Raw genomic sequence first — 24,118 nt, forward strand, 5'->3', positions numbered from 1 at the left:
TTCAGTCACATTGGTCAAAAATTGACCTTCACAATATGATTGTCTTTTTTTTTTTGTTAATTGTTTTTATTCCTTGATGCCAACCAGCATCTCCAAAAGGAAATATCAAAGGATATTGTAATGCATCATAACAACCAAAATAGTATTCTATTTTATGACTATATCCAGCTTGATTATACATAACAATTTCACGATTTCTATTTTCAGAATTCATATCTTCTATCCATATAGCAGCTACTTGAGATGCAGTGGGAAGATTATACACTCTCTGATCTAATCCTACATCAGATTTGATATGAATAGAATAATTTTGTAAATTTTCAATATCTTTCAAGCTTCGAAAAAACTTTACATAAGGATTCACAGAAAGAATATTGGTTATTTTTTGTAGCAACATTAAATTCATTGAATTAGAACAACGAAGACGATTTTCTAACTCATGTTCAGTGTCGTAAAAATATAATTGTAGATATGATGGTTTCTTATCCATAGGTAACAATTCATTTATGTAATGATAGACCTGTCCTTGTACACGAAAAGTGTAAATACCTTTATTTCTCATACAAAGTTGTTTATCATATTTGACACCAAAAGAAGTGAAAGCAAATGTATTATTGTAGGTTCTAACATATTTTCTAAATTCTTTTGCTTCTTCAGCATCTAAAGTAAATAATTCATACAACTCAATAGGCATTTTATTATGAACCAATAAAACTTCTCCATTTGAACAACAAAATCCCTTGGGTTCATATTGTAATATTTTAGCATTGCAATGATTACAAAATGTAGGATTTGATAGAACATGCACACTACTAACTATTTCTTTCAAAATGTTTTTTCGTTGCTTTCTTTTCTTACAAACACTTGTTCCTTTATTAGATATTAATGACTCATTTTCAATTTGATTTTTCAAATGTGCATTAACTATGCCACTCTTAGTTACATATCCAATGGGTAAATTTTCTGCATCATTAATACCAACCTAATTTGATGAAGATCCTAAATATATAATTTTTAACACTTCATTATGTGCATTTCCTTCTTTGGTTTGTTGCTTATTAATTAGTTTTTTTTTTCCCTTTCAATTTTTTTGCATATCTTTCTCTTCTTTTTCTTAATTGTTCTTCCTTCTTATTAACTATTACTAAATTATCATTATCTTTTATATGCATACCATTTGTCTTGCTCTTTTTAGAATAGGTGTTTTCTATTCCTAAATTATCTTCTTTTCTTCTTCCTTCATCAACACCTATATTTGCTTCAGATGTATTTCCAATGTTATTACTGTGACATTCAACAAATGAAGTTTTCAAAAATAAACGGTCTCGTCTAACATTTATGTTTAGTAATTCATTACGTAATAGCCTTTTTCTCTCTTCGTTTTTTATTTTTTTCTTCTCTTTTAGCATTTGACATACTATCATATTTTTGTTGATCTTGTTTTTGTTTTTCCATACTCTCACCTATCAATGATAAATTAGAACTGAAAATATATACAAGCTTACCAAACTCTCTAATAAACAAAAGTGAGGCCAAATTTAAGCTATAGCAACAACGAACACCTAAAAAACAAAATGTTTACAGAGACATCAGCAAAGAAAAAAAAAACTTCTATTTTTTATTTAAAGAAAACCACACTTGCTAATTTTTTATTAAAAAAAAAACACCTAAAAAGTGAGGCCAAATGTATAAATACCTGAATAACACAATCCTCAGGTTCTTTGTCGTCACTGATAAAGAAAGTAGGGGGAGAGAAAAGCTGAAAACAAAAAAAAAAAAAATAGAAAAGAAAAAAAGCCAATGGCATTTAAATACTGAAAACCAAGGAAATAGGCTTTAAAATATTATAAATCAAAATCTTTACTTACATGGTAAGTCAAAGTCCTTTCTGAAGTACAATAATAAAGTCCAGAATTTTGTATAAAGTACACTAACTCTATCCTTACCATACTGTAAGTCATCATAACCATAATGCATGCCATACCACAACCCCTGACACCTGTATGGCAAAATAAAAAAAGAAGCATAAAATGTGGATCTCACCAGTATGGCAACTGTTGAAGATCAAATATGTGATGGAATGTTCAAGGATTTTAATTAACGTAATAGATAAAAGATAAAAGGCTAATGCAAAGCAATAGTTGGAGTAAGTCCAATCCATTATTTATTAACAAAAAAGTCCAGTCCATTTAACAGAAATTTATTTAATATTTAAAGTAAAAAAAATTTACTACATCTCACATATGATAAAATATTCAACAAAAATATTTATTTTTTTTAATTTACTTTGAAAATCATATATATATATATATATATATTGTATGCACATATTTATATACACATCAAAACATAAATTATTTCTTCATTTTACATTTATTTTTTTATACATATTGGATCAAATCAGTATCATATTATATATATATATATATATATATATATTAATTTTTATGTGAATGAATCAAATTCCATATATGCAAGCACATATTAGAATTTTTTTTTTTCTGGGTAATAGACATTTTCTTTGGAAAAAAAAAAAGAAAAAAGAAAAAAGTAGACTAAAGAAATAGGATATTTTATTTCCACACAACAACACATGGAAAACCTTGATCACCCTATTTGGGGTTTCATTGTCTCTACATTCATAAATAAGATAAATCATAACCCAAAATTCTTTAATAATTTCACCAAGCTTATCAAATATGATCAATAGATTCCAAGTTAATGACTACATTAAAACAATACTGAATTCCAGAAAGTCTGTCTGAGCTAAGTTGTGTCTGGCCGAGCTAACTGATGTCTGTCCGAGCTAAGTTGTGTCTGGCCGAACTAACTAATGTCTGTCCGAGCTAAGTTGTGTCTGGCCGAGCTAAGTTGTGTCTGGCTGAACTAACTGATGTCTGTCCGAGCTAAGTTGTGTCTGGCCGAGCTAAGTTGTGTTTGGCCGAGCTAACTGATGTCTGTCCGAGCTAAGTTGTGTCTGGCCGAACTAACTGATGTCTGTCCGAGCTAAGTTGTGTCTGGCCGAGCTAACTGATGTTTGTCCGAGCTAAGTTGTGTCTGGCCGAGCTAAGTTGTTTCTGGCCGAACTAACTGGTGTCTGGCCGAGCTAACTGATGTCTGTCCGAGCTAAGTTGTGTTTGGCCGAGCTAAGTTGTGTCTGGCCGAGCTAACTGATGTCGGTTCGAGCTAAGTTGTGTCTGGCGGAACTAACTGATGTCTGTCCGAGCTAAGTTGTGTCTGGCCGAACTAATTGATGTCTGTCCGATCTAAGTTGTGTCTGGCTGAGCTAAGTTGTGTCTGGCCGAACTAACTGATGTCTGTCCGAGCTAAGTTGTGTGTGGCCGAGCTAACTGATGTCTATCCGAGCTAAGTTGTGTATGGCGGAACTAACTGATGTCTGTCCGAGCTAAGTTGTGTCTAGCCGAGCTAACTGATGTCTGTCCGAGCTAAGTTGTGTCTGGCCGAACTAACTGATGTCTTTCCGAGCTAAGTTGTGTCTGGCCGAACTAACTGATGTCTGTCCGAGCTAAGTTATGTCTGGCCGAGCTAACTGATGTCTGTCCGAGTTAACTAAGTTTAGAGCTTTAATGAATGTTGGGGTTAGTTAAAATATATTGTTCAATTCTAAAAATGGGTTTTCTGAAAATAGGTTTTATTATTTTTGTATAGTTATGTTTGTCTGATGGTGTGGGGTTTAAGGATAGAACAAGAGAATAATCTTAAAGCAAGGTTTTTGAGGGTGGTTCTTTTTAAAATGATTAGATGTTATGTGAATGCTAAGGACATTTATTTAAGTATGGTTTTAGTATAATAATGGGGAAAAAAAAGGAAAAAAAAAAAAAGAAGAAGAAGAATTTATGTGTGTTTTTGGGCATGGGTAGAGGTACTCAACTTTTGCTCTACTTAATTAAAAAGCTTTTGGTTTAATGATTTGAAAAAGAAAAAAAAAAACAATGGGTATGACGGAAAAAAAAACAAAAAAATGAAAGTCTTTAACACGTGTGGGAAAGAGACATGATGGGTAGGAGAATGCCAAAAGGGAAAGCTTATTTTAATTTTAAGCCACTTGAGCAAGTGTGAAAATTTTGTAGCTAACAATTTATATTGAGTTGTTTTTTACATGGTGTTCATAAAAAAGTTTTTTTATTTAGATTTTGGTTGGTTATTGAATATGATACATTTCATTTTGCAATTTCTAAAACAAATAATGAAATAAGGGAAGACTATAGAATGCGGAACACGGATACTCTGGCAGTTGTTAGAGCTCTCAAAAAATGGATGTTTGAGATAATCTACGCAGACAAGCTAGTCCTTTTGTTAACATAAATACATGTTGGTTTTTCATATATCAATATGTGATATTGGGTGAAGAACTGAAATATAAATCATATGCATGTGCATACAAAAGCAATGAAAAATGCAAAGATCCATGCACAATGAAATTCATGAACTCACAAAAGAATTGAAATGCACGAGGAAATTAAGTAATAAGACAAAGGAATGGAAAAAATTAAAGTTACCAATTTTGTAGTGAATAACACAATCCTCAGGTTCTTTGTCGTCACTGATAAAGAGAGTAGGGGGAGAGAAAAGCTGAAAAAAAAATAGAAAAGAAAAAAAGCCAATGGCATTTAAATACTGAAAACCAAGGAAATAGGCTTTAAAATATTATAAATCAAAATCTTTACTTACATGGTAAGGCAAAGTCTTTTTTGAAGTACAATAATGAAGTCCAGAATTTTGTATAAAGTACACTAACTCTATCCTTACCATACTGTAAGTCATCATAACCATAATGCATGCCATACCACAACCCCTGACACCTGTATGGCAAAATAAAAAAAAAAGCATAAAATGTGGATCTCACCAGTATAGAGGATAGATTTGGATAAATGAAATTATAAAATAAAAAAAAGTAAAAAACAAGGAAAAGAAAAGCCAAAACGCACGAAAAATAGTCGTTTTAGAACCATTTTGAACAGTAAAATATGACCAAAACTTGGGAGCCCGTCTTAGTTATAGTATAGACTAAAGGATATATATATATATATATATATATAATTTGTATATCAAATTGGTATGTTTACAAAACCCCTGTTACGGCTCCTGAGGTAAGAAAACAATATTATTATTATTTGATGAAAAAAAAAAAACAACTCCACCGTAACGTTCTTTTTTTTAATTAAGAAAGAAATCATGATGCGGTTGGATGGGACAGCTCCCAGCCTGCCAGTGAACCATTCCAGCTTGAAGCCCATTATTCTTGAACAGTACTGAGAGGTCCTCTTTCAAACAGATTAGGCCCAACAAGATCAAATCTCTTCGTTGACGACTTTCATTAAGCTATGTTTAAGCCCAAAAACTTTAACTTCTCTCTGGGAGATGATTGAACATACTAAAGTATTTTTATGGGAAACACATCTCCATAATCCTCCACCTTAATTACGATTTTGAAAATTTTGTGCAAATTTTTATAAAAAAGTGTAATTCTCTCTTTTAACAGTAGTGCAGAAAACAAGAATCAAAAGACATACAAAGCAATTAACCATTAGCCATAGAGTAACTCATAGTTGCACAAGAATTGTGAGTCAATATTTCAAAATGAATAAAAGAATAAAATGACTCGCAAACAATTCTTATTCAAGAGCAGAGTAAGCTTTTGGTTTTTGTGTCTTCCTTAAGAAATGTTTCATGTTTGACCTACCAAAGCTGATTCCTATTCAGCCTCTGGCACCTGGTAGTTGCAGTCTTTGAGTCTTGAACAATTTTTTACTTTCAGATTATGTTTGTGTATGCAATGGATCTTAAAGAAGAAAGGCAAAAAGAGCTTGAAAGATGGATTTTGGGCTTCCCAATTTGTTGGCCGGCCGGGATCCATCTTTGCTTGCTGCTAATAATCTTTGAATACGGTCCCCTTGTCTTCCCTGAAAATGATAAAGAAATGAAAACTCGATTCTCAACAAATACAAAACAAGGTATCTATGAAATTTAAGGCATGCATGTTTTTAGCTTTGAACACCTTAGTAATTCAATTACATCAATGTAGTGCGCTAACTTTTACCTCTACGGCGTCTCTGAGAGGTCCCCAACATTCCATTCTATTGTATTTGGGCAAACTAGAATGAAAATAGACACGAACCAAACAATCTAGTAGCTCAGGATGCTGTGAAAATAGCATTGAATCTCCATGTAGTACAGCTTTAAGTACCTGAATTGCATGAAAACAAGTATGCTAGCCATGTATCAGTTATTCAAAACATTACAATCACCTCTAGCATTCAACAAAATGATCATTTTGTAATATATGTGAATAATCAGAATTGTAGAACCGTGAAAAGAATACTCCAATATTAATATTTTCTTTATGCCAAGCACACCAAACTTTCAAAAGTTGAGAATCTAAACACCCATGGCTAGTCATTGATAGAGATTTAATATGCAAAGAACACCATTTATACTTTGTATCAAATTATGAAATAGCAACATTGATTTTTGAATGGTTATATTAGGGATAACATGACTTTTTCAACGTTTATTGCAAATGAAGGATTCATATTTGGTCTCTTGAAGTTGCCCCATTAATCAGTACAATTGAGTAATTGACGGGATATTACGACACATATCTAGAAGACACACTTACCAAAGGCAGTTCTTTTGAGAATATGTGGTATCTAAATTCCGCAGCTAGTTCCAGCAACAGATTTGGACCACTCACAAAGCAATGAACATGCAGACACATTTCACCATTGACCTTTTTCCATTCTGCAACCACATCATCCTTGCTGTACCATCCTTTTAACTGACAGGGAAAATCACAACCCAATCACAATGGTCCAATGGTATTGCAACTAACCATATTGCAAATTTTTATTTTTACTTTTATTTTTTATAAATAATAGCAGAAGATAATTTACTAACATCAGGGAAGATTCTCAAACATAAACTAAAACAAATTAATCTATTAGTACTTAGCACATATGTAATGTGTCAAGAACAAATTTTACAGTAAAAAAACTGATTAGTTTGAAAGGCATACCTGCTCAAGGTTGATGACATTGGAGATAGTTAAGGTTAAGTTAGCGGTGAAGTCACAATGAGATAGAATATACGTTCTTGGGATGATCCCTGCATACTTATTCATCTGCTCTCCCATGACAACAACTTTCAGCTTTGAAGCTTCAAATCTTACTGGAGAAGTCAGAAGTCTAGCAGCCTAGGAAATTAAAATATATTAATATGCTATTTGGAGGTAATTCTATTACAACTAACAAATTGGAGCAACATCTGTGCTGGCTACAAGCAGCATGTGGTTTGCAAACTGTCATCAATTGTTCTGTTTACCATAAAAAGAATTGAATCTTTATGGGGTATGCAGATGCGTCCTAGTTCTTAATATCTACAACCAAAACATTAAAAGTTCACTTTCAAAATTCCTTGGGAAACAAGGGAAATGGATAAATTCTTTTGCTTGGCAAGTTGTAATTAATAAATGAAATCACTTTTCTTTGGTGCTTTCAGGATGAACTGAAACTTTAGTGTAGTCAATGGCGGATGGACCCTTCCCACAATTAGTAAAGGTGGCAATTGCTTACAAGCTCTTTGACATCAAGAGATTTTACTATGTTAGGTTGTGGACATCTCCTATTGCATAGATCTCTAGAGACCATAAAATGGTTGGCCCTAAAAGCAAGAACAGGCTAACTGAGAATTGTAAGATGAAGATGGAAGATCTTAGAGGCTAACTGAGAATTGTAAGATGAAGAAGGAAGATCTTAGTAATGGGGATCAAAAAGATCATTTCATTCCGAAAAGCCTGTGATAAAGTGTACATGGATGAGAGATGTTCTATATGATATAGTTTGCATAGTCCAGAGACAATATTATATAATTTGAAAACCTTGACTAGATGCAAAAATGGGTTAAAATGAGATTATAAGGAATTCTTTGGCTAAGTAATGATGATAATTAACCGTTCTTTTTAAGAGAATGCGTAATTTCTAGTATGGGTATGATCTATACATTTGGGGAGAATCAAAGATTCGGCTATTAAATTAGAACTAACAAAATGCCAAATCTGGAACAACTTTTCTATGTTTAGGTAAAATTCAGAAACACCAGTGAAGAATAATAAGCAAAATCTAGCGTAAAAATCAGCCAAATCAAATTACGTAAAGCAGCTTAGTGCCCTCAATTATAACATAAATTGTAGCAATGCCAGTGCTACAAACATCACAGAATTACACAGATTCATGAGTAGAGGAAAGGGAAGAATAATGCATTACCCCGGAAACCAAGGTATTATATGATTCTCTATTGTTGCCGAAGGAAGAAAGCAGAAAAGTCATTGGCCTCTTTGAGGAGACAAGGTTGGTCTTGTCCGTATTGTACCTCTGGGGTGATGGTATAAAGACATAATGAGCACAATGACAGGCCATGGAAGGTGCATAACCAACTCTTCTTGCTCTTCATCCTTCACGACCCACCATTGTTGCTCTCTCTAAGGCTTTGTTTCGGAAGAAAGACGTGAATGTGTGGAGAATTGAAGTTCATAGTTCTGGCCCGTGGACTGCGATACACAGATCCCACATAGTCCAAATCTATGTCAAATCACTTGCACCACACATTTTTTTTTTTTAAATTATATTTGTTTTTATTCTTTTGGCTTCCCTAAATTAAATTATAATTTTTTTGAGTAGGGAAGAAAGAAGTGGTGCTCGGTGATTGGTAATGGAGTTAATCTTTTTGACACGTCATCGTACGCTTTCATTTTTTTGATAACTTGTGGATAATATGATGACGTGCCCTTAGTAGGGTGAACCATCCGTACCCTGCCGTGGCTCTAGACTCTAGCCTACTCGAATTTGATTTTCTTTTCGGTAATAATTTCATTCTTTTAACTCGTTATAAGAAAATTGTTATAAATAAATTTAAAATAATATAAATGAAAAAATATTATTCCCGTAGGCATATATACTAATTCGTTAATCGGAAAATCCAATTAACTGCAATAGAAAATTGCTGTTGAAGTTGATACAATTTTTTGGTTATTTGGCAAATAGATAAATACTTTGCAATCTATTAACCTTGTCTCTTTATAGAAAAAAATAAAATAAAATATATACTTTTTATATTAAATAAAATAAATACTTCAGGTCTAGAATTTTTTTGCGATAAAAAAATGTCTTGAATTTCTTTTTTTTTGCTTTTAAAAAAAATCAGGACATGAATTTAAAAATTAAAAAGGTACATTAATTATTCAAGGAGAACAAAAAAAAAAAAAAAAAATTATTTTGATCCATTATTGGGCCTTCCTACAGATCTTCCAAGGGGTTTCGTTTCCCTCTATTCTCATTCTCATTCTCTTGTTGGGTACCAAAAATGCTATCTTTTTTTTGAAAGATCGAACAGAAAAACCCATTATGATTCAACCATAGATCTTATTCATGGACCTTTTGATGATATTCCCCCCACCCTATTAGTCCAATCTTCTTATTCATGGACCCTTTTGATGATATTCTCCTTACCCCATTATTCCAATAATCTTCTTCTTCTTCCTCTTCTTCATCTTCATCTTTTAAAAAAATATTTTTTCTTACTTTTTGGGGTTTGACAGAATCGAAAGGGGAACCTGCCTAAGAAGATTGTTGGCAATTTACCTCTTTCCAAAATGTTCAATCTCTATATCAAAATTGTAACCCTGGAAATATTAACCTTGTCCATTTGAGCACAATAAATCTTGAAAGAATAATAATAATAATGCACAAAAAATGTAACTCCAATTTTAAATATAATAAAATAAAGCAGTAGAATCGTTGCTTAATCTCCTTGTGAGTTTCAAAGTAAAAAACAACTGTGCTGGTGCGTTTGTAATAGTTAATTCGTTAGTCTCAAATTCCATATAATTGTTCTGTTAGATATTTTGGGCAGAAATGTCAATTCCGAAATTAATATTGAAAAAGAACTAGACCACTAAAGTAACATGCTGATTTGATGGAAACATGAATTTGAATTTTGTGACAATTACTATAATCTTCCAAAATAAATGGTCCACTTTTTTATTTTTCTTTATTATTTTTTTTTTCCCTCTTTCTCTCCCTTCAAAAGCCTATCTAATACTTTATGTAATCATGAAACAGTAATATCAAGATCATTAAATTTCAGAATTAGAAAAGTATTAATAAAGTAGGCGAGCAGCACAAAGTAAACAAAATCGAGTTCTGACTTTGGGTCACTCATCGGTGTTAAATTGACGAACTTTGTAGTGCGTTTGGTATGTTAACTCAATTCAAAAGTATAATCACATCGGATACAATCCCAAACACGATCATGTCGGCTTAGAGATCGGTTTGGTCTTAGCAAATCAAAGCTAAGTTACTAAAATCAAGTTGGTTGCTTAATGCTTCATTTACATGAGATTTATAAAATTTGGTTATAGTAATTGGACTAATATTTCATATACAGTTTATGCTAATATTTGAAGTCAAACATCATGAAATTACAGAATAAAATTTACATTTGAATTTGGTAATGTTGCATTGTCATAGGATTTGGTCGTAAAGCACTAACTTAATTTGGCTTTGGATTTGGCCGTGCTGCACTCTATCAATCAACGAAATTGAATTAGATTAGGAAGTTTAGGTATAAATTATTATTATTATTATTATTATTATTATTATTATGTGGTGTATACAAAATTTTTTTGTTAAATGATCCTAGCTTAAATTTCAATTAATATAACCTAATGGTTTTATATTATAATCCTTCATATTCTTACACTCATGTCCAAATACTCTAAACACTCTCTATTTTAAGTAAAATATATATATATATATAAAAACAAATCTCCAATCAAATTTCTCTCTCCTTCCATTAATTGAATATTATTACTTGGTTAACTTATCCATTATCTTTTATCTTTTATGGCATGTTTGGGTAAAAATAAAGTTAGTGGGAATCTAATTTTTTTGGGAAAGTGATAATTTTTTTTTTTTGAATACTTACTATAAATTGGAAAAATGTGGACCCAAAAAATTGGATTCCTACCAATATAGGAAAATATGTGGAAAAATTATTTCCATCTATATATGTGTCATTTTGAAAATCCCAGAGAAAATAGTTTTAAATTTTTTTTAAAATACATATTCACCCTTAATTTATTATACAATATTAAATTTAATTACTTATCAATTTCAACTTTCTCATTACTCATCAAACAGATTAAAAGATAAAATAATTTTCAAGAAACTAGATTTCAGAAATCAATTTCCCTTTCAATTTTGATACTTCCCAAACACCCTGTTAGAGAGTAACATATTTTTGTCATCTATGTGCTTCCCTGTTTTATAATGCAAGCCAAATATTAATACTCTCCAAAACATCAAAAAATTAAGCCACAAAAATAACTACTGTACTATTAAATGTCGTGTTTAAATCAAGAGTAAAAAACTGGTTGATCACATGTGACAAGGTCAAAAATAATTTCAAAATATATAATTCATTTCAATCAAACTTTGCAATTGATGCTTTGTCATTGTTAAGAATGAAAATTCCACGTTTTGATAGACGTTTTGCTACCTTTATTGACAAATAAAAAGAGAATCGAATAGTTTATTTATTCTTTTTAAACAAAGAATAGTTTTGGGTTTATAATTGAAAAAAAAAAAAAAAAAAGATGGACAGGGGTAAAGGAGAGATAAAATTTGGTCATTATTTGGTTTCGCTGTAAAATTTAATATCCAAATAAAGAAGAGAAAATCTGAAACATCTGGTTAGAAACATAGGTTGATTACTTTTTTTCTTTAAAAAAAAAAGAAGAAGATAATTTCATTGAAATTATGAAACAGTGTAGATCAGCTTAAGGTAAGGACATATCCAACTTGAACCCACCTCACCCCAAAAAAAGGAACAGTACACCTTAATGAAACTTAGCAATTGTATGCGCTGCACAATTAACTTCACGATGTGTAAAAACAAGAGAAACAGAAGTAAAAGAATGAGCTAAAAATTTAATATCCTCAAAAAGAGGGCAAACTTTAATCAGAGTGAAGACCATCAATAGCCAATTTTGAGTCACTCTCAAAGATGCAGCAAGTGAAACTAAGATGAAGAGCGAAAAGGAGACCCTGCTTGATCGATGGTTGATAACTTTACAAGGAGAGAGAGATTGTTTTGGTAAGTAAATTACTTATAGGATGTAAAAGGTGTGTGTTTGGATATGAATATAAAATATTTAAAGTTTTTTTTTTTTTTTTTTTTTGGGGGGGGGGGGGGGGGAAGGAAGACATTTATAGTTTACTAAAAAGATTAATTTGGACTATTAGTTTATATTAATTGAAAAAGTTAAGAATATTTGTCAGAAAAAAAAATTTGTATGGAATTTTTTGTTATTATTTTACGAAAAATCATCTTATGGACCTAATAAAACTTTAACGTTTTCATACAAGGAGGATGAGATTTGATTGAATATCAGAGTTCCCTAACAGCCTAACACAGAGGATTTCTTCAATAGATTATTAATTTTCAAAAACAAACTATAATTAAAAAATTTAGAAATTTTTATAATTAAATCCACAATTTATTAAATCTAGATTTTTTATAATTAAATTTGTTATTAAAACTAACAAACAGCATATTACAAATAATTAAATTTTAATAAAACGTCAAAAAAGATAATATAAATATACCTGTGTTATCATTTTGGTGAGGCGTATATACAGTATTTTTTCTTATCTCCTATACTTATTAAGGTCCAAAATAATTATATGATTTGGATCATAATTTTTATGAGAAGAGATCATGCGGTTCCATTATCATTTGATTTTACTTTATTAATCCGGTTTAACTTATATAAAAATTTTCTCCATAAAGGAAATAAAAAATAAAAAAACTAAATTACCATTCAAAAAAGAAAAAGAAAAAGAAATTAAATTTAAAAAATAAAAATTTAAAGTAAAATTACCTCTTGGAATCGAAATTAACTCAACTAAATTGTCGGTCAGAATTAAAGTTAAACTGATGTTTTCGGATTTTGTCCACCTCAACGTTTTTAGTGAGCACGAAACGATCACATGGGTCCTCTTTGCTGTGGTAGGCGAGACCCAACGCCATCACACTCAATTGTTTATTGGACTAAAAAAAAGAGTGATTTCTGCGTGGGCCTTACTTTACAAAAGGTAGTGAGTAGGTGTCGGTGCATCTTCATAATGCATGATGGACATCACCATCACCCGCACATTATGAGGTTCATTTTCCTTCTAAATGCAAGTTGGCTTCAAAATCTTTACCCAAAACACCTCAGTTATAATTATAATAGAATATTAAAAATATATATTTTAAAATTTAATTAGTAATTATTAATTTCGACCCTTATATGCCTTTCGGATCTCACTTATTAACAAATTTTGCATGAACAGGAATATTATAACAAAAATGATATATATCATCTATAATGATTGTTACTATTCTACATTACAATAAATTCAATATTTATATAATTTTTATACACACATGACATCTAAATACTTGTAAACTGTTTTTATTTTATATATATATATATATAAATGGAATATAGTGCGACATACAATAGTGAATAAATATAATTTTTTTATTATAATTGTTTGGAACAAAAATAGCATAAAAATAATATTTATTTATATGTCAGCATAGAAGTTAGCATAAAAATATCGGTATCTTTGACTGTGGAAATTGATATTTTACGTTCACATTTAGTGGCAGCAGCAAGCCGTTCCTGATCGTAGTGGGAATTGCTGACAGACTTTTAATGGGCCATGCCAAATCTCTGAAAGAAAATAACCAAACAGCCCCCAGTTTTTCCTAGTACCACTATGTTGTAAATTTTGTGTGGTAATCATGTTTTGTTTTAAGTTTATTATGCTTGTTTGACTATTTATTTAGATCTCCATTTAATGAAGCATTTGATAAAAAATATATATATATATATATATATAGAAGGAAATTGATTTATGAGAGAATTAGTTTTTTTGAAATTTATTTTCTAAAAAATATATTTTTTTAAAATTTTTTTTAATATTTGATTAATTATAAAATAAAATTTAATTTATAAATAATTAAATAAATATAAAATTATATTTAAAAAAAATATAAAATTAAATTTTCAAAAAATTTTAAAATGATATTTTTTTGAAAGGTTTCATTTTCCCTATTATCTTTTTATATTATAAAATTTATTTTTTACTGGATGCATAAATTTTTTTTTTTAAACTATCCAAATAAACAATAAAAAATTTCATTTCTTTTAAAAATTTTAAATTTTCATTAATTTTAATTATCTAAACACTTTATAATTGATAAATATCATAATTTAAAAGTTAAATTTATCTCTCTCTACGCGCTATTATATGTCTTATTGTTTTTGCTGGTGAGGCTCGAACCCAGCTTTTGTTTAAGTTTACTATGCTTGTTTGACTATTTATTTAGATCTCCACCTTAATTGGTAAATATCATAATTTAAAAGTTAAATTTATCTCTCTCTACGCGCTATTATATGTCTTATTTTCCTTTACAGTAAATTGACAAAGATAGCTGCTATAAAGACTCAGCTGATCTCTCCGCTACTTTGAGCAAAGGAAATGGAGTAAGCACAAGCTTCTGACAGTTCTCTCTGCCAGGTAAAAACCTCTAACTTATATGAATCCCACTTCCCAGATCTTGTTTTGTCAGTCGCTTCTTGCGAATTCAAAGAAATTAGAAAGTTTCAAACTTTTACCAGGCGCAGATGCTGCAATCTTCTCTATACACTCTTCTTGTTTTTCTCATTCTGTTTATTGCGTTTTTTTCTTTTAATATTTTTTTTATAACATAAGTTTTAGTAATCCTCTATTAGCAGTGAAAAGCACTTCGTAGTTGAATTTTAAATCGAAAATTCGGTATCTTTGTGCTGAAAGTTTTTGGGTTCTTTCTTATTATGACGATGGATCTGGTTCTCTCTCTCTCTATAGAGTAAAGCTAATTGATTATTATTATTATTGTCATTTTTTATTGCCCCGTTATTATGAAAGTATTGTCCTCATCATGCTTCTTGAAAATAACGACTTAAATTGGAATAAAAAAAAAAAAGAATTAGAAAAGGAAAAAGAAAAAGAAGATCTATATACGATATTGAATTATTGATAAATTGAAGTTCATAAGGAAAACATTATTAAGTAGGGAGGGCTGCTCTCAAAATTGTTGTTTCATTTGTGGAAAAGTTTTTTCACTTATGGTATAGCTGGATAGAGAGTTATTCATTACTGGGCTTTGCAGGTGTTTGTAGAAATAGGGGGTATCTGTACCTTATGACCATGGCTTTAGGTAAGTATTCCCGAGCTGATGGGAGGAAGCCATCCAGTTGTTGTTCAACAGTCTCGGTAGTGGTGTTTGTTGCATTTTGTTTAGTCGGTGTTTGGATGTTAATGTCATCCGTTGTTCCGGTTCAGAATCAAGACTTGCCGTCCCAAGAGACCATAAATAAGGTAAAACGGCAAGTTTTAGCTGATACGAATTCAAAGCAATTTGAAGACACTTCTGGCGATTTACCAGAGGATGCAACAAATGATGATGGTGGTGCTGGTGATTCTCGCAATTCGGAAATCCAAAATGTTGAAGAACATGAGACTTCAAATACGTCTGAGGAAAACCAGGAAGAATTTGCTTTAAAGGAGCAATCTGAGGTTGAGACTGAATCTCAAAATGATTCTGAGAAATCAGCTGGGGAAAACTCTGAAGATGGACAGAAGAAAGAATCTGAAAATGATTGGGATGAAGACAAAAATGGGAACTCAAATTCCGAAGCTGGAGAAACAAATGAAAATGAGCAGTCAGAATCAGAGAAGAGATCGGATAAAAGTGAGTCTGACACTGAACAGGATGAGAAAAAATTGGAGAGAGAGGAGAATGATGATGAGAAAAAATTGGAGAGAGAAGAGAATGATGATGAATCAAAGCAGAGAAACAAGGCAATTAGTCTTACAGAAGAAAAGCTTGAGCAAAATCAGGATTCAGAACAAAATGATGGTGAGAATACCAACGATAGCCAGGAAAAGAGTGAGGCTTCAATTGATAATTTCTCTGCTGGAGCCCAATCAGAACTTTTGAAGGAGACTAATACTCAAAATGATGCATGGTCAACTCAAGCCACAGAATCACAGAATGAGAAGGAATTGCTACAGACTTCAATATCCAAGTCCCTGAATGGGCACACATGGAAAATCTGTAATGTCACTGCTGGGCCAGACTACATCCCTTGTCTTGATAATTGGCAAGCTATCAAAAAGCTTCCAAGTCGAAGTCACTATCAACATCGAGAAAGGCACTGTCCTGATGAAGGTCCCACCTGTCTTGTTTCTCTACCTGAAGGATATAAAAGCCCGGTTAAGTGGCCGGCAAGTAGGGACAAGGTATGTTTACTACCCTTTTAAGTAAAAAACTATTTGTGGCTTGCTTAAGATTGAAATTTATTCTTTTGGTCCGTTTTGCAGATATGGTACAATAATGTTCCTAACACCAAACTTGCAGTGGTTAAGGGGCACCAGAATTGGGTAAAAGTAAGTGGTGAATACCTTATTTTCCCTGGTGGTGGAACTCAGTTCAAGAATGGTGCTCTTCACTACATTGATTTCATTCAAAAAGTAAGTTCCTGTCATGTTTTTTATTCTCTGTAAATTTTCTGGGGACAACTGATTTCATAAATGTTACTTATTTCACAAGTTTACAAAAATCCATTTTCTGAAAATTTTGCAGGAATATATTTCTCATTGCACATATGAGTGTAATGTCATAACTTGTAATAGCAATGTGCAGAAATCAGGGAATGGAGCATATGTAATCTATGCATGCCATGTAGTTTCCCACCAACTACTACAGGCCTTTTTTGATTAATTTTTCTAGTTAATTTATAAATATGTATATTTTCTTTTTACTTTTGCAGTTCCTATTGTTAAATGCTTATTCAATGCAGCAAGCTTACCTTAATGGTTTGAGGTTTCATTTCTGAAAGCAGTATTTGTTGTTCTAGCTCTTGTTATAAATAAAGCATAATATGGATATCCATCTTGGTTCTGCAGTCTCTTCCAAATATAGCATGGGGTAAAAGAAGCCGTGTGATTTTGGATGTTGGGTGTGGGGTGGCCAGTTTCGGGGGATTTCTATTTGAAAGAGATGTTCTTGCAATGTCATTTGCTCCAAAGGATGAACATGAAGCCCAAGTACAATTTGCACTTGAAAGGGGAATTCCTGCTATATCAGCTGTTATGGGCACCAAGAGATTACCCTTTCCAAGCGCTGTCTTTGATGTTGTCCATTGTGCGCGTTGTAGGGTTCCTTGGCATCTTGAAGGTGACATGTGCATCTGTTTTAGGATTTTTTTTTTTTTTTTTTTTTTTTTTTTTTTCCCCCCTCTTGTTGTTGGAGACACACATACACACATATATGTTTTCCACACTCAAAGAGGTATAATTTGAAATGCAATACAGGCGGTAAACTTCTTTTGGAATTGGACCGGTTATTAAGACCTGGTGGTTACTTTGTTTGGTCTGCCACTCCGGTTTACCAGAAGCTTCCTGAAGATGTTGGCATTTGGAAAGGTAAAATACTTGTCATCCAATGCTTGTTGCTCTGAAGAGAGAGAGGATTTTATGGAATTCTGCTGACATGCTTTCTGTTTCTGATCTGTTTCTGTGTCTATGTCCCTCTCTCTCTCTCTCTCTCTCTATTGTCATAAACAATGTCAGCGATGACGGAACTAACAAAATCAATGTGCTGGGATCTGGTGGTGATTAGAAAGGACAAACTGAATGATGTTGCTGCAGCATTTTATAGAAAACCAACTTCCAATGACTGCTATAACAACAGACGAAAACAAGAGCCTCCTCTTTGCAGTGATTCTGATGATCCAGATGCAGCCTGGTACTTCTTTTGTGCATGTTTTAAGACATTGCTTTTTGTTATCTAATCAGTAGTCCCTACTTACTAGAACAACTGTTTCTGTGAGAAGTCTGCAAAGAAATATCATACAATATGTTCTTTTGTATGTGACATCAGGAATGTACCGCTGGAGCCATGCATACACAAAGTGCCAGAGGATGCATCAAAACGTGGTTCTAATTGGCCTGCACAATGGCCTTCAAGGTTGGAGAAACCGCCTTATTGGTTGAAGTCTCAGCGTGGGGTCTACGGCAAAGCTGCTCCGGAAGATTTCACTGCTGATTACAAGCATTGGAAAAATGTTGTCTCTGAGTCATATTTAAATGGGTTGGGAATCAACTGGTCTTCTGTGAGGAATATCATGGACATGAGAGCCGTATATGGAGGGTAAGCAATTCATTATAATTTCTAGTCTTTTTACTGGTCCTCATTTATTGGAAACTTGATCTTGAGATTGGATGCCATTTCCTCCCTTACCATCTGATTACTTTTTCCTTGTATTTATACTTTCAGGTTTGCTGCAGCACTGAAAGACTTGAAAGTGTGGATTATGAACGTGGTTCCGATTGACAATCCTGATACACTCCCGATAATCTTTGAACGTGGTTTAACTGGAATGTATCATGATTGGTGTGAATCATTCAGTACCTACCCCAGAACTTATGATCTTCTCCATGCAGACCATCTATTTGCAGACCTTAAAAAGAGGTTTCTATTATCTAGCATTTCCACTGTTTTACGTAGCCAACCTAAATATTCTGCACTATCTGATTCTCTAGAGACATCCGCAATGATCCTCCTGATTCAATTTGAATATGATATTCTGGCAACAGGTGCAACTTGGTGGCAGTGATGGCAGAGGTTGATAGGATTCTGAGGCCAGAAGGAAAGCTAATTGTACGTGACAATGCAGAAACCATAAATGAGTTGGAGAGTATAGTTAAATCTCTGAAATGGGATGTCCAATTAATATTTTCGAAGGACAAGGAAGGCTTGCTCTGTGTTCAGAAGACATTTTGGCGTCCCGCAGAATCAGAAACACTTGCATCAGCAATTGCTTGAGCAAGACGCTCTCAATGACCGTATGAGGCTGCTGATGTAGGCTTATTTAGTATCTGATAATTTTGGTTGCTTAAGCATTTTAATTTAAGGATGCGATAGTTATATTCTCTTTTGGCATATGTAAATCAAATGTAGTTGGTTATTCTTTCAGAAGCGCTTAAGCTCTTCATACTCCCCCTTTCTTTTTGTCATTTTATTTCTTTTACTTTTTTTCCACAATAGCAATTCCCTCTCAAATTAGTGGAATTGAGCCAAGAATTTCTGTTGTATTCTTATATTAACATTATAAAAAAAATTAATCAAATTCACTCTCGGTTTAAGAGAACATGTTTTTGTTTTTGTAATTCATCTTACTACCGAAAAAAAAAATAAAAAAAAATTGCAGTAATCTTGTTAAATCGCAGCTTTTTCTCTCTGCTAGTTCTCTTTTATCAGCCGCATGAGCCAGCATTTGCTGCCTTGTAATGTGGTGGTATAGAGGTAACATCATGCTAAAACGAGAGATAAAGGGATCATGCTTTTATCCCTTTTGCGGAATGAACATATCTGAAAATGTTCCTTTGACCAGAAAATCCAGCAATAGCTCAAGAATACACATATATTCTCTGACCTAGAGTTTCTTAATTTATGGTAGCCGTATTAGTTTAAATTAGAAAGCATGTGCTTGGTTGTACGGTTTTCCCTTTGCACAATATTTATATCTCTATAACTATATAAACATGTCTATGGTCGCTGGTCAATGTCACTTTAGATAAACACAGGCTGGATAAAAAATCTTTCGAAGTGCCAAAAAAGGGGTCCGACAGTAGAACTTTGAAGAAGATTTACTGACTAGCAAATCCTATTGCCAATCTGACTTTATTGTTGATAACCATCACAATCGCTTTGTTTAAATTTAAATTATCATTTCATTAACTTTAATATATTGTCTCCTAATACTGTTCAATATACTCAAATTTTACCATCTTTTACATTTTTTCTTTAAATTTTTTTGCCCCTCATAGATTCTAAATTTCAACCGGTCATCGCTTAGCATAGATTGAGATAGGAAATTAGTATTCATCGATTTTTGTGCATGCAGATCAAGGGAAAATGAAAAATTAGTTTGCTGATGGTTTTAATGCTATGTAATTTCATAAATTAGTTTTCTAAGGGATAAAATTAGTGATCAATTAGACATAGAGCACTTATGAGTGAGAATTTGGACCCTACCACTTAGAACGATGTGCACTGTCCATCTTCTTCCAACTCTTTTTTTCCCAAATAAGCCTTGCATAATTCAAAATATTTATCTTTCATCCGACATTCTTCCATACTTTACTACAATTTTATAATTTTCAGCCACGCATGTTCTTCATATTTTTATATCCCACAAGCGGCTACTTTCTCTTCGATGACTTGCTCTATTTGACTACATAAAAATGTCAGGAAGATTTGGAAGTGAGACTTTCAGTTTCAGCCAATGATTTGGACCTTCATATGTTTTGTTTATATTTCATAATGAAAAAAAGCTAAGACTACGCAATGGCTATGATATAATTGAATTTGTTGCTAGAACTGAGAAATTTTAACAGGGGGTGCCCCATTAACTAAGGAACTCGGTGCCCTGATCGATCACCAGCCTTTCTAATTATAATATTATTAGTTACCTCACTGACACCATTGATAGGCGTTATCTTTTTGTTGTAAAACTAGCTTTTTGTTGGCAAAATAGCGTACAAAAGTGTCAGGATGCTTTCTTTGGACTCCTTTAGAAAATTTTATATCCTTTTTCTTAGTTAGACTTGTTTGGCTTCTGAGCTATGTGCAAATAATGAAAAGAGAACTCTCCTCATGTTTGCATGATTGAAGTATAAGAATCATAATGCTAGGATTTAGAGGGCTTTCTTTCCGACCATAGGTTTAGAGGGCGTTACTGATGATGGTTATTATATTTTCCATGATATATGTAACTCGCCCCATGACCATCAAACTATATACATATTGAATTTAATAGATTAATATGCACATATAATTTAATTCATTATGATATACGTAGATTTGTGAAGCCAAGAAGATGCATATATATGGTGCATCATGTCATATAGATGATATGATGGCATATTTATGTTTATGTAGAATTATTTATTAATATATACCCACTTGAACAAACACTGACAACAAGGATTTCTTACCAGACCCACTAATATTAAACATTTAAATTTCCCAATTAAGGGGGTCCAATCGGGAATAAATTAGATCCCACAAATTCCTCACTTTCCACTAAACAGATTCTAGTTCAAATAGACAAAAGAGATAGTTTTCACAACATGAGCTGCTCAACAGTTTTAGAATTATCAAATGATGCTTTGTCTGCCATTGACATACCTTTCCTCTAACAAACCTAGTTGGCAGTCTCCATACATTACTCAACATGTCTGCTACCACACACTCTCTAAAGCTGCTATCTTTTGGAAGTTAAAGGACCCTTCCCCCTCGTGGCCATTCTTTGTGTAGTACTCGATTCTCTCGACCATGTTAGGTTCTTGGAGGCACAAGTGCTTGCTCTTCACTCTTCTTGCTTTTATTGTTCTCTCTGAGGGTTCAAGATTGCCTAAGGAGTATTGGGAACAGATGCTGCCTAAGAAGCTTCCAACTCCTTCCTCTTCCCCTTCCAAAGGTACCAATTCTGTAACTAAATCGTCTTCAAAAGCCGTAGAAGCTAATAGAAAACTTCCTTATTCGTCGGACGGAAAAGTCTAGCTAATCGCCCCATAAGGAGCTCTGATTTGGATTTTCTCTCCGCTGCTGAAAGTGCAAAAGTAATCCTCTAAAATTGCATATATATATATATATATATATGCATTTTGTAATCTGATTGAGAGGACAGCATGAAGAATTTTGTAATCTTACAGCGGTTCATAAGTACGGGTCTGATGTGCTTATGGTATATATCAACAGAATCATGCCCTCTTGTAGATTTCTGGTACTTGGAATGGTCTGCGGATATATAAAGTTTCTTGTAAAGATAAGTGACTAGATTCATCATCTGAACTGGATGGATACAAAAAATGATTAGATAAAAATAGAACTTCTTTGGTGATTAGTGCGATAATGTGATCAATAGATCCTATTACCAATTTTATATATATATAAAATGTTGTGCATTAATCTTTTTTATTTTTTTATTTTTTAGGACGAAATTTTGTGTATCAATCTGAATTTTCCGTTCAAACAAAAATATTCATACTTACCATTTATAGCATTGTCTTGATTTCTTTTACAATTTAGTTTCTTACATGTGACTCATAATTTGAAATATTAGCTTGTAAGAAGTTGTAGACCAGCAACTTCAAGTAAGTGAATTTAGCTAATTATTTTCTGTTCATTTCTTTCTCTGGTGTTTGCCTTCTTATTATATTGTTATTCCCAACTTTGTTCTGCTAAGTAAGAATTTGGGCGTTAGTTTCAAAGTCTGCAGCAACGGAATTAATTTCCCTGTTCTTACAATTTTATCATAAAGAGATTAGGGGGGCCAAAACTTTAGAAGAAACCTAACAGAATAGAGCAAAAGGTGGCTTTTTGCGATTGCTGGGCTTGATGTGCACCGAGTAATGAGAAATAAAAAAGAATAAAAGGAATTTTTAATTTTTCTATGGTTAAACTTTTTTTAACTCGGATGCTTCATAGTTCGTCCAATTATGTCCATGCTTCTGGGGAAATAGTTCAGCTGAGTAGTAACCGATACCATGCTCTGAAATTTGCATTTTGATTCCGGCCAATGACCCTTATTAATTTTATGTGTCCGTCAACAAAAAAGGGATTGGCGAAACAAGTATAAATTGGAATCCCTTATGAAAATATAAAGAGAAAGTTGCAGGTCAATCATATAAGGTCTACAGACAACAACTTGAACTCTTGGGTCAAGTTGGTTTTACGGTATACGTTAATTTATGATCAACCTTGCGTGTTTTAATCCTTCCATGTCCTCTCTTCCTCTCCGATGCCAAAGTCACTAAATGAAAATCGTGGAAATAGAACTCGGATATTGGAGAATCCATCACCTATTTATACTGCCATCTAGGTTGCAGGCAAAGACCCGCTATTTGTTTAGGTCCCTCCTGCTTTGTTGATACATTGGATACGGATTAAAGGTTTTTCCATTTTCAACAAGAGTTTTTTTTTTTTTTTTTTTTGTTTTTTTTTTGATAAAAGGCATAATTCATTCCAGAGAAAAACACAAAAGCCTCCAACAGGAGGAAAGCTTACAAACCTAAAGCCGGAACTAAGCCAGTCAGCAGCTAGACATCCAAATATCCTTTGGAAGGGATTCAAAACAGAAGCTATCTAAATCAAAACACAGTTCTTCATACAAAGCTTTTTTGGTCACAAGGTCTGCCAGACAATTAGCCTCCCTAGAATCCTAACATATCTTCCAGCTATTAGAAGAGAACAAAGAACGAAGAGTAATGGTCATATCTAGTATTCCATCCTGTAGGGTCCTCTATGCTTGTGATGTTCTTTTCTGCTGCTACATTCGCTGCCCATAGCATGGCTTTTAGTTCTGCTTCCAGCGGAGACTCACAAAAGGTGCACCTTGAGGCAAGAAAGAGTAGAAGCAAGGCCGGCCTGGCCATTGGAGAAGGCAGCGTCTGTGTTGATCTTCCACCACCTTCTAGGGGTGGTTTCCAAAATCACATTTTCAACAAGAGTTATTTTAATTCGAACCTCCATTTTTTATCAGGTTTGAAATTGTAGTCTGTTCAAATGGCGGATCCAGAAAATTCAGTCCGAGAGGTACCATTGTAAACAATTTTTTTTTTCAAAAAAAAAAAATAATAATAATAATTTATATTTTTTATTCAACTATTATCTTAGATATTTTTTCTCAAATAAAAAAAATTATAGGCTTACATGTAAAATAAGTATTTTTACAATATTTAATAATATAGTATTTTCAGAGAAAAAAATAATAATAATATAGTATTTGATATTGAATTAGACATTCATCTAGCTAAAAAGGAAAAATTAAATTTTATAAGAAAATGAGTGAATACTGGGTAAGATATCATAAATTGGGGGTACATATCTAAATTTTAGTATAATTATGTAATTAAAAAAATTAACCTATTAAAAT

The 24,118-nt window shown here is 32.5% G+C and overlaps 2 protein-coding genes across 3 annotated transcripts; one reads left to right on the plus strand and one right to left on the minus strand.

Annotated features, from left to right (window-relative positions):
• Positions 1-5,531: 5,531 nt before the first annotated feature.
• Positions 5,532-8,623, minus strand: LOC107423441 (magnesium dechelatase SGRL, chloroplastic). Its single transcript, XM_016032994.4, has 5 exons — positions 8,283-8,623; positions 7,037-7,213; positions 6,641-6,799; positions 6,062-6,208; positions 5,532-5,924 (listed from the first exon to the last, which is right to left on the minus strand). The coding sequence occupies exons 1-5, from the start codon at positions 8,433-8,435 to the stop codon at positions 5,805-5,807; spliced, it is 756 nt and encodes a 251-aa protein (XP_015888480.3). The 5' UTR covers positions 8,436-8,623; the 3' UTR covers positions 5,532-5,804.
• A 5,905-nt stretch (positions 8,624-14,528) lies between these two features.
• Positions 14,529-19,327, plus strand: LOC107423461 (probable methyltransferase PMT24). Of its 2 annotated transcripts, XM_060818998.1 has the most exons (10): positions 14,529-14,648; positions 15,283-16,415; positions 16,497-16,646; positions 16,759-16,857; positions 17,082-17,352; positions 17,490-17,600; positions 17,748-17,922; positions 18,058-18,327; positions 18,454-18,648; positions 18,774-19,327. In XM_060818998.1, the coding sequence occupies exons 2-10, from the start codon at positions 15,315-15,317 to the stop codon at positions 19,000-19,002; spliced, it is 2,601 nt and encodes an 866-aa protein (XP_060674981.1). In that variant the 5' UTR covers positions 14,529-14,648; positions 15,283-15,314; the 3' UTR covers positions 19,003-19,327. The 2 variants fall into 2 exon arrangements, with proteins under 2 accessions (XP_060674981.1, XP_015888516.3); XM_016033030.4 differs by lacking the exon at positions 16,759-16,857.
• The last annotated feature ends 4,791 nt before the right edge of the window (positions 19,328-24,118 follow it).

This window comes from Ziziphus jujuba, chromosome 7 (genome assembly GCF_031755915.1).
Source record: "Ziziphus jujuba cultivar Dongzao chromosome 7, ASM3175591v1".
Classification (NCBI taxonomy): Eukaryota; Viridiplantae; Streptophyta; class Magnoliopsida; order Rosales; family Rhamnaceae; genus Ziziphus; species Ziziphus jujuba.

Excerpts from the sequence above, each read along its gene's own strand:
- LOC107423441 (XM_016032994.4), bottom strand. The coding sequence starts at position 8,435 with ATGGCCTGTCATTGTGCTCATTATGTCTTTATACCATCACCCCAGAGG. Across the intron at positions 6,209-6,640 it reads TCTCAAAAGAACTGCCTTTG|GTACTTAAAGCTGTACTACA; the intron begins GTAAGTGTGTCT and ends CATGCAATTCAG. Across the intron at positions 5,925-6,061 it reads CTCTCAGAGACGCCGTAGAG|GGAAGACAAGGGGACCGTAT; the intron begins GTAAAAGTTAGC and ends TATCATTTTCAG.
- LOC107423461 (XM_060818998.1), top strand. The coding sequence starts at position 15,315 with ATGACCATGGCTTTAGGTAAGTATTCCCGAGCTGATGGGAGGAAGCCA. Across the intron at positions 16,858-17,081 it reads ATGTAATCTATGCATGCCAT|TCTCTTCCAAATATAGCATG; the intron begins GTAGTTTCCCAC and ends TTGGTTCTGCAG. Across the intron at positions 18,328-18,453 it reads ATGAGAGCCGTATATGGAGG|GTTTGCTGCAGCACTGAAAG; the intron begins GTAAGCAATTCA and ends TTATACTTTCAG.